The 13,765-nt window shown below is 31.0% G+C and overlaps 1 protein-coding gene across 1 annotated transcript in view; it reads right to left on the reverse strand.

The window, feature by feature from the left end:
• LOC113365662 (atypical protein kinase C) overlaps nt 1–11,166 on the reverse strand; it is an 89,160-nt gene extending 77,994 nt beyond the window's left edge. The window contains exons 1-2 of the mRNA XM_026607178.1: nt 11,053–11,166; nt 10,498–10,618 (exon numbers count right to left, since the gene is read on the reverse strand). Of these exons, the coding sequence (XP_026462963.1) occupies nt 10,498–10,618; nt 11,053–11,136 (205 nt within the window). The 5' untranslated portion in view covers nt 11,137–11,166. The remainder of the gene's footprint in view (nt 1–10,497; nt 10,619–11,052) is intronic.
• Nucleotides 11,167–13,765: the final 2,599 nt, after the last annotated feature.

The raw sequence follows: 13,765 nt of genomic DNA on the forward strand, positions 1-13,765 counted from the left end.
AAAGTAGCAACTTCCCGTACCGTAATGAAATATTCGAGGAACAATATTTTTTTTTATTTTATATTTATATTTATTTATTTATAGCAATCAAGATACAATTTATCTTATAAGCTATTGTGACAGAGGAATAATAAATGTTTTTTAGTATATATAAAAATAAGTCGGGATTTCCTTCCTGACGAAGTAACTCCAGAACGCACGAACCGATTTCGACAATTTTTGCTTTTCGTTGGAAAGGTCTCGGGCTCCACAAGGTTTATAGCTAAGAAAATTAGAGGTGCATGGCATCGTGCCCTAATGCAAATTGCTGGAACTTCACGCACCGTAATTAAAAATTCGAGTAATGACATTAGTGAGAATTATCAGAATTATGCTTGGTTATGTCAACGAATAATTCTTGCCGCAAACAATAATTATATGTACACGCACTGAATTTCACCATTCAATCAAAAATTGCTGGCGATTTGGTGACATACCAATGATTCCGACTGGTCTTCCGTTTGACTTCAAACGATTGCAATTTCCAGTTCGCCTTGCGTTTGCAATAACAAGCCGCAAGGCCAATCGCTTAGTGTTTGCGGGATAAATTTCAAATAGATTATTTAGAAAATCATAGTTTTTTACATGGGCAGTTATACGTTGCCTGTTCACGAGTTGGAAAACCATCCGCTTTGTTTGTGTTAACGTCAGACCAAAAAACAAAAAATGTGGTTTACCAAAAAGCACTTCAATGAAACGGATAATTTGCAGATTCACTTTCATTTACTTAGAGAAGTTCAACTATAAAACACTTCATTTTTGTAATCGAAATAAATTCATTACTGTTGTATATTAAAATCACATTTTTCCTTCTCAAATATAAAACAGACAAATAATTTCTTCATCTTTCTCACGAAACCATCTGGTGGCAAAACGGAGTTCGTCGGGTTTGCTAGTATGATATAATATATGATTACTGATTTAATATTATTTAAAGAATCCCGGTTGAAAATCAGAGCGCGTCCAATTTATAGGGTTTCTTATTTAATCTAGTACGCTTCGATTATAATACATACTGATTGAGTACGTTTATTGTAAAGTTTAATTCATAAAAATGAACTAGGATGATTACATAATTTCAAAGTAGTGGTGTATAGCATCGTGCCTTAAGGCAAATTGCTGGAACTTTCGACACCAAAAATCAATTTAAAACTAGTTGGTTTGGTATTTAGCCTTGAGGCAAGTTACATGAACTTCCCGATATATGTAAATAATCGACTTAACCAATAATAAATAAATTATTTTATGAGTGATTAAAAGTATTCCGAGTGGATTTATTACACAAAATTGAAAACGAACAAACACGTTAATCGGAGTATTTTCTAAAAGCAAATTTTCAAAAATCAACAATTTATATAATTGAACCAGTTTTCGTAGGACTTTAATGATTTATTACGTTTATTAAGACCAAGTACTCTATCGTTATACCAAGTGAATCGTCTAAGTTTAATTTTAACAAAAAAACTACTCATCTTCTCAAACTTTGATGAATTTTTAAAATTAAACTAGTTGACGTAAAGCCGCAATAATTCAGTAAGTTCTATAAGACCATGGTATATATCGCCCAAAAAAGGTCCATAAACATCGTCTTAATTTTTTTTCAACAGTTAATTATAAGAAAACGGCTCGGTAGATTTTCACCTAAAACTAATCAGTAGCATTCCCAATTAATGTCTTTCGAACAGTTTTTGATTTTTTAAAATCGATTCGGTAGTTTGAGCTTAAACGTGGACGAAAAGTTTAACACTTTTTCCCAAATGGCAAAGAAACGTTTTGGCAGATTGTCGCACAAAACTGACAAACGATAGTCCTTATTGAGACAAACGATAGTCCTTATTGAGACACATCAAATGGTTTTTAAATTTGTGAAATCGGTTCAGGCATTTTTAGGCAATCGTCGATGAAAGGTCTAATTTTGACAAATGCCAAAAAAACGATACTAACTTTTGAAAACTTTGTCGAATTTTTAAAGCTAAACGAGTTGTCGTAGGGCCGTAATATTTTAGTATGATCTAGTAGACTATGGTATCTATCGCCAAAAAATAATAAAAATCGTAGAAAAATTTTTTTTTAACATTTTATTACAAGAAAACGGCCCGGCCGATCTTTACCAAAAACTAATCAGCACGATTCCGAATCAATACCTTTCGAACGGTTTTTGAATTTTCATAATCGATTCAGAATTGCGGACTAAAACGTGGACGAAAATTTTTTCACTTTTCTGCGATTTACAAAGAAAGGGCTTGGACGATCGTAGAACAAAACTGACAAACGATAGTCCTCATCGAGATACATCGAATGGCTTTTAAATTTTTTAAATCGGTCCAGCCGTTTTTCGAGTAAACGTCGATTTACGGCAAAAAATCTGTTCACATACACTCACACATAGTTTTTCCTTAAATTTGGTCTCATTCGATTCACAATGGCTTGAAACGTCGAGAAAACATAAAATTAGCGAATCGGATTTTTTTATGAAAACATAAACTTCTCCTTCGGGAAGTTTTATAAGAGTAACACATCAGTACTAATAATTTTATATTAAGCTATTGCACTTATAATAACATAATGATCCAAATAGACGTAGCCTTTGTGAAAATGTCTAACAATATCTAATTCTTTTCTCCTGTAATTTTCCATATTACCATTCCCAAATAAGTCCAGTTTCCGCGTCCTCCCGATGTTAAACGATGACACGGCCTTTGTAACGACCGGCAACGTCGGGGGCTTCCCGGGGGTGCTCCGGAGAGGGCTGCGCAATGCCGATTGCGCCTCGACGGAAAGAGCCGAGAGAGAAGAGAACGGAGCTTGGAGCGGAGTAAGCAGAAAGCCGATGCCTGTTATTAGAGACTCTTTTTTTCTGCTTCATTAATGGGAATGGATTGAAGAAATGTAGACTTAAGCTTTTTATCTCATCTAGTGGTACATAGCATCGTGCCTTAAGGCAAATTGCTGGAACTTCCCGTACCGTAATTAAACATTCGAAGAATAAAAATAATCAGTCAATAAAAATGTCTATGAATAAATATTATATAAACTAGAATTATCATTATTTGTTATCTCAAAGCCTGCCATTTTTTGCACTTTTTGTCCCGTATCTTCGAAACGGCTAGACCTGCATTTGCCAAAAAATAATCAGCACGTCTCCTTATCAATACGAATCGAATGCATTTTGATGTTTAGGAAAAACTTGTGAATATAAAATTATAAAATCCATTGGATGAAAATATAAACGATTTATTGATTATAAAATTTTATAAAACAAAAATGACCAGTTATATTGTTTTTCCACCATGTCTAGCCTGCTTGATTCCCCACACACTCCCTGCCCAGTGTTGACCTCAAAGTTTAAAAAATACAGGGAAACATATATATATATATATATATATATATATATATATATATATATATATATATATTATTTACAAGGGTTATAAACATATAGTGGGAAAGCAGATTATAGCAGTGTTGTGGTACTGGTCAATTAGTAGTTCATTCAATGGAATAAATGACAGTTTCGTCGGCAGATCCACCAATATGGCAGGCAATTCGACCTTCCATCATCTTCATGCTCTGCATACGGTTCTGAATATAAATCACGTGGTAAATTTCCTGAACCTCGATGTCTTGGTAAACTTCAAAGATTCGGCCACGATCTACTGCATTTATTTTAATTTCTATAATATTTTGGGTAAATAAATGGCGCTCTGTAAGAATATGGATTTTCGCAATGATTATAATAACCTTATTGACTTCTGTAGCCCTTTGGATCATACATCGGATTCTCGAATCAGATATGAATCGAAGTCTTAAGTCTTATGCATCAAAAGACGATTTGGTGAGTTAACGGACAAGGAGAGGTTGAATTGCGATTCCAATGACCACTTGTTAGTGCATTCAATTCATGACCCAAAGTCTAGGCTCAGAATAAATTTTTGTGTTAGCAATAAACACTGAGGTTTGGGTATACAAAATGGGTATACCAACACAAGTCCGGTGTCAGGTAGTAAATGCGTTAACTACAATGAACCGAGGACTGGACGTACCTTATAAGTAGTCACAAAAGACCAGTGATTATGGTGCTGCATCAAAATCTATATTTTTTTAAATCCCCAAAAAATGCTCCTTTTCTGTCTATGTAGCCTGCTTGATTTCCAACAGATGTATACCAAAATATTCATTGTAGTACTAAAAACTGTAAAAATTCTATCTATTTACTGTACGATCGGGCGAATTTTACACTCTTTACCCCTGATCGTATAGCAGTTAGATAGTATTTTTACAGTTTTTAGTACCAAGAAAGAATGATAAGATATCGTTGCCATACGTTACCGCAGAATTGACTCCTTGATAATTATATGCAATTTTCAATTGTGTATTTCGAAATAATAATGTTCGCTTTTACTAAAAACAAATCAATAGAATTTCCAATTGATATCTTTCAAACAGGCTTATACTAACTGTAATTAGTAGGCCTCTAATATTTGAGGATGAAATTTATCATAGAAATGTTTTTAACTTGACAATTTCAGCATTTCAACAATTAATGACAGAAAAACTGCACGACTGATATTCACCAAAAGCTAATTAGTACGATTCCCAAATGATATCTTTTCAATTTGTTCTATTCTAAATATTCAAAACAGATTGTGAATTTTTGGCTGAAATTTAGACAAAAAATTGTACATTTCTCTGCTTATCACAAAGAAACGACTTGGACAATCGTCAGGCAAAATCCTTATCCTTATTTAAATTTTTTAAATTGGTTCAGCTATTTTTGAGAAATTGTCAACAAAAAGACAAATTTTAGCTGTCATTAGCTGTCCATTGGTTAGATATTTTTGAGAAATTGTCGACAAAAAGACAAATTTCAGCTGTCCTCAGCCTTCAAATTTTAGCAACCCTTATCCTTATTTGAATTTTTAAAATTGGTTTAGCTATTTTTGAGAAATTGTCAACAAAAAGACAAATTTCAGGTGTCCTTAACCTTCAAATTTCAACAATCCTTATCCTTATTTAAATTTTTAAAATTGGTTTAGCTATTTTTGAGGAACCATCGAAGAAAATACAAATTTTAGCTCAAGCATACACAAACTTTTTCCTACGATTCAAAATGACTTGAAACGCCGACAAAACTTAAATAAGCCAAATGCTTTTTCTGATAAAAATATAAATACCTCCTTCGAGAAGTTAATAAATATTAGAAGTATTTTTAAAAAATACTTACGTGCACGAAAACGAAAACACACCATTATTATATCCTTGCCGGCACAAAAGGTCCACAAAAATTATATATTTTCACTTGACATATCTTTTAAAAATAACACAAACATAGTCAAATCATATAACACCATTTTGGTAAACAAACAAATAAAAATAAATAAATTTTGTACCAAACAAATTCATATCGTGTCCATTATTAAATTTATTTTCCTCTTCCCATAAGTAAAAAAATCACTTCAAAAATCAATGACCGAATTACAAAAGACTTAAACAATTTAAGCAAACACTAAAACAAAAATTCACAATTTATTTATTTAAACAATGAGAACGTACACACTACATCCATCCGAGCCTAGTCGATTGCACGTAGTTAAAAAATGTTATTTTGAATTCGAAATATTCAAAAATCGCGCTTATTATCAATTGCTGCTAATAGTTAACACTTAGATTAATGCATTGTTTTAAATAATTGTTTGTGAATAGTTTATGTTGAACAATTAAAAACATATTCGATATGTAAAAACACATATAAGAATTGCGAGGAGTGCGAGTGTTCGACGCAGAGACGGTGGTACTAATTTTCAAACGGCGCGGCCGAAGTGGACGGGTGAGGCTTTTTTCACACTAACACGGGATAAAAAAAAATAAAGTAATAATTATAATTACATTTAGCAAATTTTGCTAGAAGTACCGTTTTAATTGTTAATAAACATTGGATAATAATTAGATATTTTTGAAGTAAAACTTCTTTAGGCGCGACACGGGTGTAAATCCGTACAAATGCAACGGAAATTGTTACGCCAAGCTGGAGTGAGAGTCATTCGCTCTCGATGAATGATTTCTATACGGGTCGATTCTGATTGGTCGTACTTGTGCAAGGCTTCTTTGTATGTGTGACTTTACACGTCACCGAAAGCGTGCTTTATACATGCATACGTCACCGAAAGCGTGAAGCATATTGTTGAAATTTCCGGTGTTATGTCAAAACATTTTAAGGTTAAATAGTGGTATTAAATCGTGAGTTAATAAAAAGTAAATGTCAGGATCGGAAGAATATTTTATCACGTCCCCCATAAATAATTGTAGTGCAAATAATCGCAAATAATGGAACATCTGAAAAATCTGCGCTGCGTAAGAAATGTAAGTTTATTGAAGTAATTTGTATTACTTCAGTTTATCGAGGTTACTATATACCTTTGAGGTTATTACTAAAATGGAAAATTTTATTTTTATTTTTATAGGCAAGAGAAGATTGCTCAAAGAATGAAACTGTATCGCCAGTCAGTTACTGCCAATTTATTAGAAAATCTTGAGCCAGGTATCAATTTAGATGTTAATGTAAACATCATTCTAGATGAATGAATCTTTTTTTGCTATTTGACTCCTGAAAAACGCTTCAACTATTCACATTTAAACATATTATTCTGTTATCTTTTTAGATGAAAGTACTGCTGTTGCTTTTTCTGATACAGCAACTACATCACGTCGACTGCAAATTAATGATTCTGCATATAATGTGACTAACAATGTGACAAGAACTGATTTTTTGCAAGAGTCAAAAGAAGTATTCGAACTTCCATATAAAGACTTCAATTTGTTTAAGAATGCACTAAAATTGTTTGAAAAACAATTTACAAATGATAGCTTTGGATATGTATGTTTTGTGTGTGATCGACTTTGGTTTCAAAGTGACTTAGAAATATTAAATGAAGCTCAAAAACAAATTCTTAATAATGGTTTTCTCAATATTGATTCAAATAATCAGGTTGGATGTCAAACTTGTCGAAAGGCATTAAATTCGGGTAAAATTCCCACTTTGTGTAAATTAACCGGGTTTGTATTTCCACCTATACCAAATTTTCTACCTAAACTAGATACTGTATCTGAAAGGTTAATTTCACCTAGGTTGTGTCTCATGCAAATTAGACGATTGCGACATGCAAATGGACAATTTCGAATGTTTGGCCAAATTATAAATGTGCCTGTTGACATTAATAATATGGTTAATTTATTACCTCGTAATATTGATGATGATCATAGCATTAACGTTCACATAAAAAAAGCAAATGATTCATAGATCAAGCTATGTGCAGGGCTTGATAAATAAAACAAATATAAAAGTATGGCTTCAATTTGTTAGGCAAGACGGATATTACAGCTGTTCAAGGAATGAGATTATATCGTCAGCGAAAAAGTAAAAAAATACAAACAGTAAATGAATGTATGTTAATTTTAATTACATGAAGTTCTTCAAACACAATTGTTACAGGATGAGTGAAATTGTGAAAACAATATTTGTTTGGCGTTGTCAACATAATCCACTGTGTGAACGAATATTATAGAATTTATTGAGCAGCAATTGCTTCATTTCTCCAATGAAGGTTTATTTCTAAATGCTTATTACAATGACAAACCGATCATGTCGCATTTGAAGTATGACTTTAACTACATTATTGTTTTCAAATATTATATAATTTATAATTTATCATTATATGTATGTGTATATTGGTCGACACTAATAAATGTGTGCATTAGGAGTGTTACCATATTACTAATGAACATTATTCAAAAATGTTATATGATGTATTTATTTTTACTTAAATGCCATCTTGTACAATAGCAAAAAATTTTACTTCAATCGCGTGTAAACCTTACGCGTACTCTTTTTTCTTCCTATTTCTTAAAATAATATTAATGCCGGTTGTAAAATCGAAAAAATACCAGTATCGAATTTTTTATCGTTATTGCATTACCCATTTGTAATCATCGCTCGATAGATTTAATTAATGAATGCTAGCTAAATAATAAGTCTGGTGTGAAAAGAGCTCAATACACTTGCACTATTTTTCAAACGAATATTCATTACAGAAGTCAATTGGTCAAACAGATATATACATATCGTAATATATATCGTGACATTACAAAGGATTCTCAACATTATTAAGAACGAAAACATAACTAGGCGTAAGTGGTATTTGTAGAAACCTCCTGGCATGTGTAAATGACCGATTTAATCAATAAGAAAATGATGGTGTAAATTTACCAGTAATTATATAAAATACCATATAAATATACCAGTAATTATACTCAACAAATATATAAAATTTTAAAAATGTAGCAGTAGGAGTACCCTATGTATGTTAGAGTCGTTAATAGAAACTCTAACATTGTCCAAAGATTCGTTAAAATCTTCAAATTAATTATGTTTTTAACAACTAACAACGAGTTAACAGCTAAATTATTTTATGCAATACAAGCATTTTTTAATGATCATGTAAATTTGCACAAAAAATAAAATCGTCGAGGAAACAAAATTAGTAAATCAGAATTTTGGCAAAATCATGAAGTACTGCCTTCAGAAAGCTAAATAAGCAATCGTGGGATTATAGTATCAAAAAACACCAAAAGGGGTTAGATATTTAAATTCAGTTGTAGATTGAGAACAAGTGCATTATATGTATATATATATATATATATATATATATATATGTATATATAATTACCAAGGCAATTGTTTCAAGTATTCAATGTGAGAAGCACATGCACAAAATCCATCTGCATACATATGTGTCGTTCTAGTACTCTACTATCTATTAATAGAGTCAATCAATTTCCAAGACAGACAGACAGACAATCAAACATAAAGCTCGCCTTTTCAGAGATAAGATTCAGAGAAATTTTATCATAAAATTTCTAAGTGTTCTTCAAGAGAATCCTCCAGATATAAAAGTATTTTATATATATATATATATATATATATATATATATATATGAAATATTTTGCAGCCCAATCGTCGAATTAAAATAAAGAATAAAATAGAAAAATTCTTTATTAACGTTTCGACACTTAATGTGTGTCATCATTCAGTAAACAAACCAGAAAAGACACAAAAAACTCAAAAAAAAATTATATAAGATTTATTAAACACTAAACTTGTGCAAAAGAACATCATAACTAATAGTAAGTAATAAAGAGAAAAATTAAAGGAGCACCTATTGCTCTCCTAATATTGTGTGATGTTCGCTCGCTGTGCATAATAGTAACACAAATGAATTCAGGGTTACGCGGCACGTACGGTAGAGTGAGTGGTTGCGGGGCGTGAAAACCAAAAGAGGAGAAGAGATATAATGAACGTAAGCTTAAGAACTCTTCATGAAATTTATAATGACTTTGTAACTGTCATGTAAAAGATTAGAGGAATTACGTTTCTTGACACAAGTATTAAAGGATATAAGTCACGACTCAACTATCTTTCTAAGGTCACAATTCTTTTCAATATATAAAATAGTAGGATTGGACATGTTAAAAGTATGGTTTAGGTTAATATATATATACACATGTCACAATGTTTGTCTCAAATGAACTTCTGACTGCTGAACCAAATTGAAATTTTATTTACACAATCTCTATAAAAAGGTAATAATAGTTCCAACGTGAACTCATGGTTTTAGGTATGTGAAAACGAATCCAGCATACAAAGGGCACCAAATAAAATTAGGTTAGGTCTAAAATAAATTCACAATGGTATGTGATCAATGAAATCATTTTTATGTGAACAACAAGTTAAAAAATGAAGAAAGTCAAAAAAGCAAATCGAAAATAAAAAAATAATGGATTTATCTAAAATTTTCTGAATGAATATTAAAAAATAATGGGTTGACTAGATAATATATTCATTAACAAAAATTTCTCACTGTAGAAATTCTTCTAAACATTATACGTGTATACAGTCAGCAAATAATTTCATTCAGTATCAAGATTCTGATCGATTGTATATATCCAATTGAAAAAATGAAAGATTGATTTAATAATTGTGAACAATAATAATTTTTCATCTACTACATGCCCTGTATAACATTTATAAGTGTGGCTATTTAATAATAATTTTGTAATATGTATGCTCATTTATCACAAACACTAATTCACTGGTTTTATTAATTTTTTTATTAAAATAAATTGTATGAAAGTTTTGATCAATAAATATTGCCAAAGCTTATTTTATGATCACAAAATTCAGTTAAAGAAAAATGTGATATTCTGTTTAAATATTTTTTTTCTTCTAATTTTTTATATTATTTAGACCATTGATTTGTATTTATTTGTTGATTATACATATATATATATATATATATAAATATATATATATATATATATATATATATATATATATATATATATATATATATACACGTATATATATATATTATATTGTATACATATTACAAACTACCACTTACCATGGATGATCAACTCAGGATCTCGATTCAACTCGTACAACCTCAAAGCCTCATCAAGTTCCAACTGTGTTGAAATTATACAAGGATCACCTTCATCGTCTACCCATTTCATTGTGAACACCTGCAAAGATAAAAAAACACTAATTGTTAAAATGCTAATTATGTCTAACTGATACTTTTTAATATTTTCTGATTATATAAAAACTAGTGGAACCTGTAATTAATTGATTATTGTTTTGAATTATAATTACAATAGACATATAGATTATTGTTAATTCATTAATTCAAAGTACATATACTTTATTAAATATGTTATAAAAAAATTAAATCAATTTAGATTTGAAACTTGTTAATTAAAAAAGTAAACTTATGTTATTCAGAAATTTTCTTTCAGATTTTAATTTATCTAACCTATTGTAAGAATATCTAATGTGTACTGGCATCTAGTTCATCAGTATACTTATAATTAAATAATACAATGATCACAAAAGACTCCAAAAGAATTCTCAAGACTACAATTATATGTCTTACTATGACTACTTTCTATTTTCTTACCTGGTCATTAGCAAATCTACAAATATCCTTCATCTCCGAGCACAGCTCGTCTAATGTGATGTTGGGCATGATGTAAGTGATCATAACATCGCCTTGATACACAGTCTTCACTCGTACCTCAGCACTGTCATCGGAGGCTGCTAGTATAGGCATTTTTATGATTGATAATGGAATGGAACACCTGAAATGGAGAAAGGACACATTGTATTAAATATAATAATAATACTATAAATATACAATACAGTAAACCCTCGCTTTACGCGGCAAGTGCGTACCGTGCAGTATAGGAACCGTGCTATAAGAAACTCGTATTTAACATACAATTCAGGCTAATTCGTAGTGCGTTCTATGGAACCTTACATAGTGCAGTATGGGAACCGTGTTATGAGAGACTCAGAGTTGGTACAATCGCACGATTTTTATCGCGTTGTATGGAGACCAAGAAATACAACTTGAAGTAGGAGAAATACGGACGAAATGACGTAAATGACGTGACGAAATTGACACCTTATTCAAAATTGGCGCGACGCAGTAATCAGCTCAAACGTGTTCTTAGGCGGCTATTATACAATCAGGCATGTCTAAAAGATAAAAGTCGATAACAAAATTTACAACAATACCCTTTTGCACAACGAACTTATGGGCTGTTGACCAAATACCGTGTAATAAGAAGTCCGTGTAGTCGGAGGGATGTCGGATTTTTAGCTCCGTGTAGTATGGGAACCGTGTACCCAGAGTGCCGTGTAAAGCGAGGGCCTACTGTATATATTTATACTTTTAATTTTTATTATTGAGTATATATATATATATATATATATATATATACACCCATGAATATAAAAATGAATACCGATACACATGACACAATAATAATTTTATATCAACCTAATAGTTAATAGAGACTCTCATAGTTTATGTCAAGCTAAAAATTGATGTTAATGCAAAATAAGTAGCACATGGTGCATTTTTATTAAAAAATTCTTATATTTAATTTGCATTAAGATCTTTTGCAAACAGTACTACATTTATTATTGTATGACTAATACGTCCTAACCTAACTTTTCAAAAAAACATAAAAACTTATGAATAACATAAGATAAAACCGAAATAAATACATATACATAAACTTTACCACAAACAAGGTTTATGTTGCCAAGTTTTATGCAATTTCTTTTATCTTCAAGGAATTATTTTTCCTTGTCTATTACAAACGTCATACAGATTTAACGGTATCAAAATTATACTATTTACACAATATACTTACACAATTTAAGTACAAAAAATACTGCAAGTTGATTAAGGAATGTCTACGCTACGATCCACATCACACTTAAGGCACTTAAAGGGTTAAAAATAAGTAAAAACAATATTTAAAATGACTGAAGAGTCATTTCCACCCTTCAAAACGCCATTTGTGACTGACGGCGTGCACACTGTTGCATGTTGCATATACGCCATTAATTAAGACAGAGGCGCTGTCGGTGGGGAAAACGGGAACTAAATTTACTGGCGGTAGATTTGAATATTTTTAAAATTTTTATATATAAAAAGTTTGAAATAGATGTAAACTAGTGGGGTGGGTGGCATCATGCCTTGAAGCAAATTACTGGAACTTCCCGTACCGTAACGAAATGTTTGACGAATATGAATGTTTTCAAATAGATTATTATATATACTAGTAATAGCTATTACTATTATATATTATAAATCACACAATATATTGTAACATTTTCTAATATTTATAAGAATTATATAAACTGAATTGCAAAGTTGAAATTATTTGTTTAAATTATATTCGAACTTCAGTTAGAATTAAAAAATAAAATCTGAATTATTTTCGATATACAAAAAATTAAAAAAAAAATTGAACAAAATTTTTTTTTCCAAAAGCAATTATTTTGTTGAAACAAGCAGCAAGTTCTTTGAATCATTTAAATCGGACGCTCAGTTCTCTCAAAAACTGCCATTTTTTGCACATTTAGCTCTGTATCTCCGAAACCGCTGGACCTGTCTTTGCCAAAAATTATACACCACTTCTCCCCATCATTACGAACTGAATGATTTTTGGATCATTCAAATCCAATGCTCCGATGTCTCAAAAACTCAATTTCTATTTTCTGCACTCTTTGCTCCGTATCTCCGGAACGGCTGGACCTGCCTTTGCCAAAAACTAATCAGCACATCTCTTTATCAATAGGAATCGAATGATCTTTGAACCATTCAAATCGGTTGATCCGTGCGCCCGAAAACGCGGACATGCAATACACACACACACTTACACACACGCAAATCCATTTAGTTTCTGAGGTACGCCCTTTAAAATTGTTCAGAAACCTTCAAATCGTCGAGAAATGCAAAAATTTTCATTTTCGATTTTCGGCCCATTACCATAACTACCCTACGGGAAGTTAATAATCTACTGTCTTTTTAAACAATTTACAACATTTTCAGACAATCTACAACGTTTCTAGACAACTTACAACATTTTCGGGCAAATATACTCCCATGTATTTAGTCTGCTGCATCTATTTTCACTGCAGTGAACATCACCATGCATTTTTTTTTTTTTAACTCAGTTTTATTTAGCAATCAGAAATACATAAAGATTTCTATGAGCTAAAATGACAATATTTTAAGAGCGATGCCAAAGAAGAACTCCAATGAGAACTTCTCAGTTTTACAATTATAAATTATACAATACAATTTTGCTCTT

Source organism: Ctenocephalides felis, unplaced genomic scaffold (assembly GCF_003426905.1).
Source record: "Ctenocephalides felis isolate EL2017-DRISC unplaced genomic scaffold, ASM342690v1 CF-g0.4_SCAFFOLD_01170, whole genome shotgun sequence".
Lineage (NCBI taxonomy): Eukaryota > Metazoa > Arthropoda > Insecta > Siphonaptera > Pulicidae > Ctenocephalides > Ctenocephalides felis.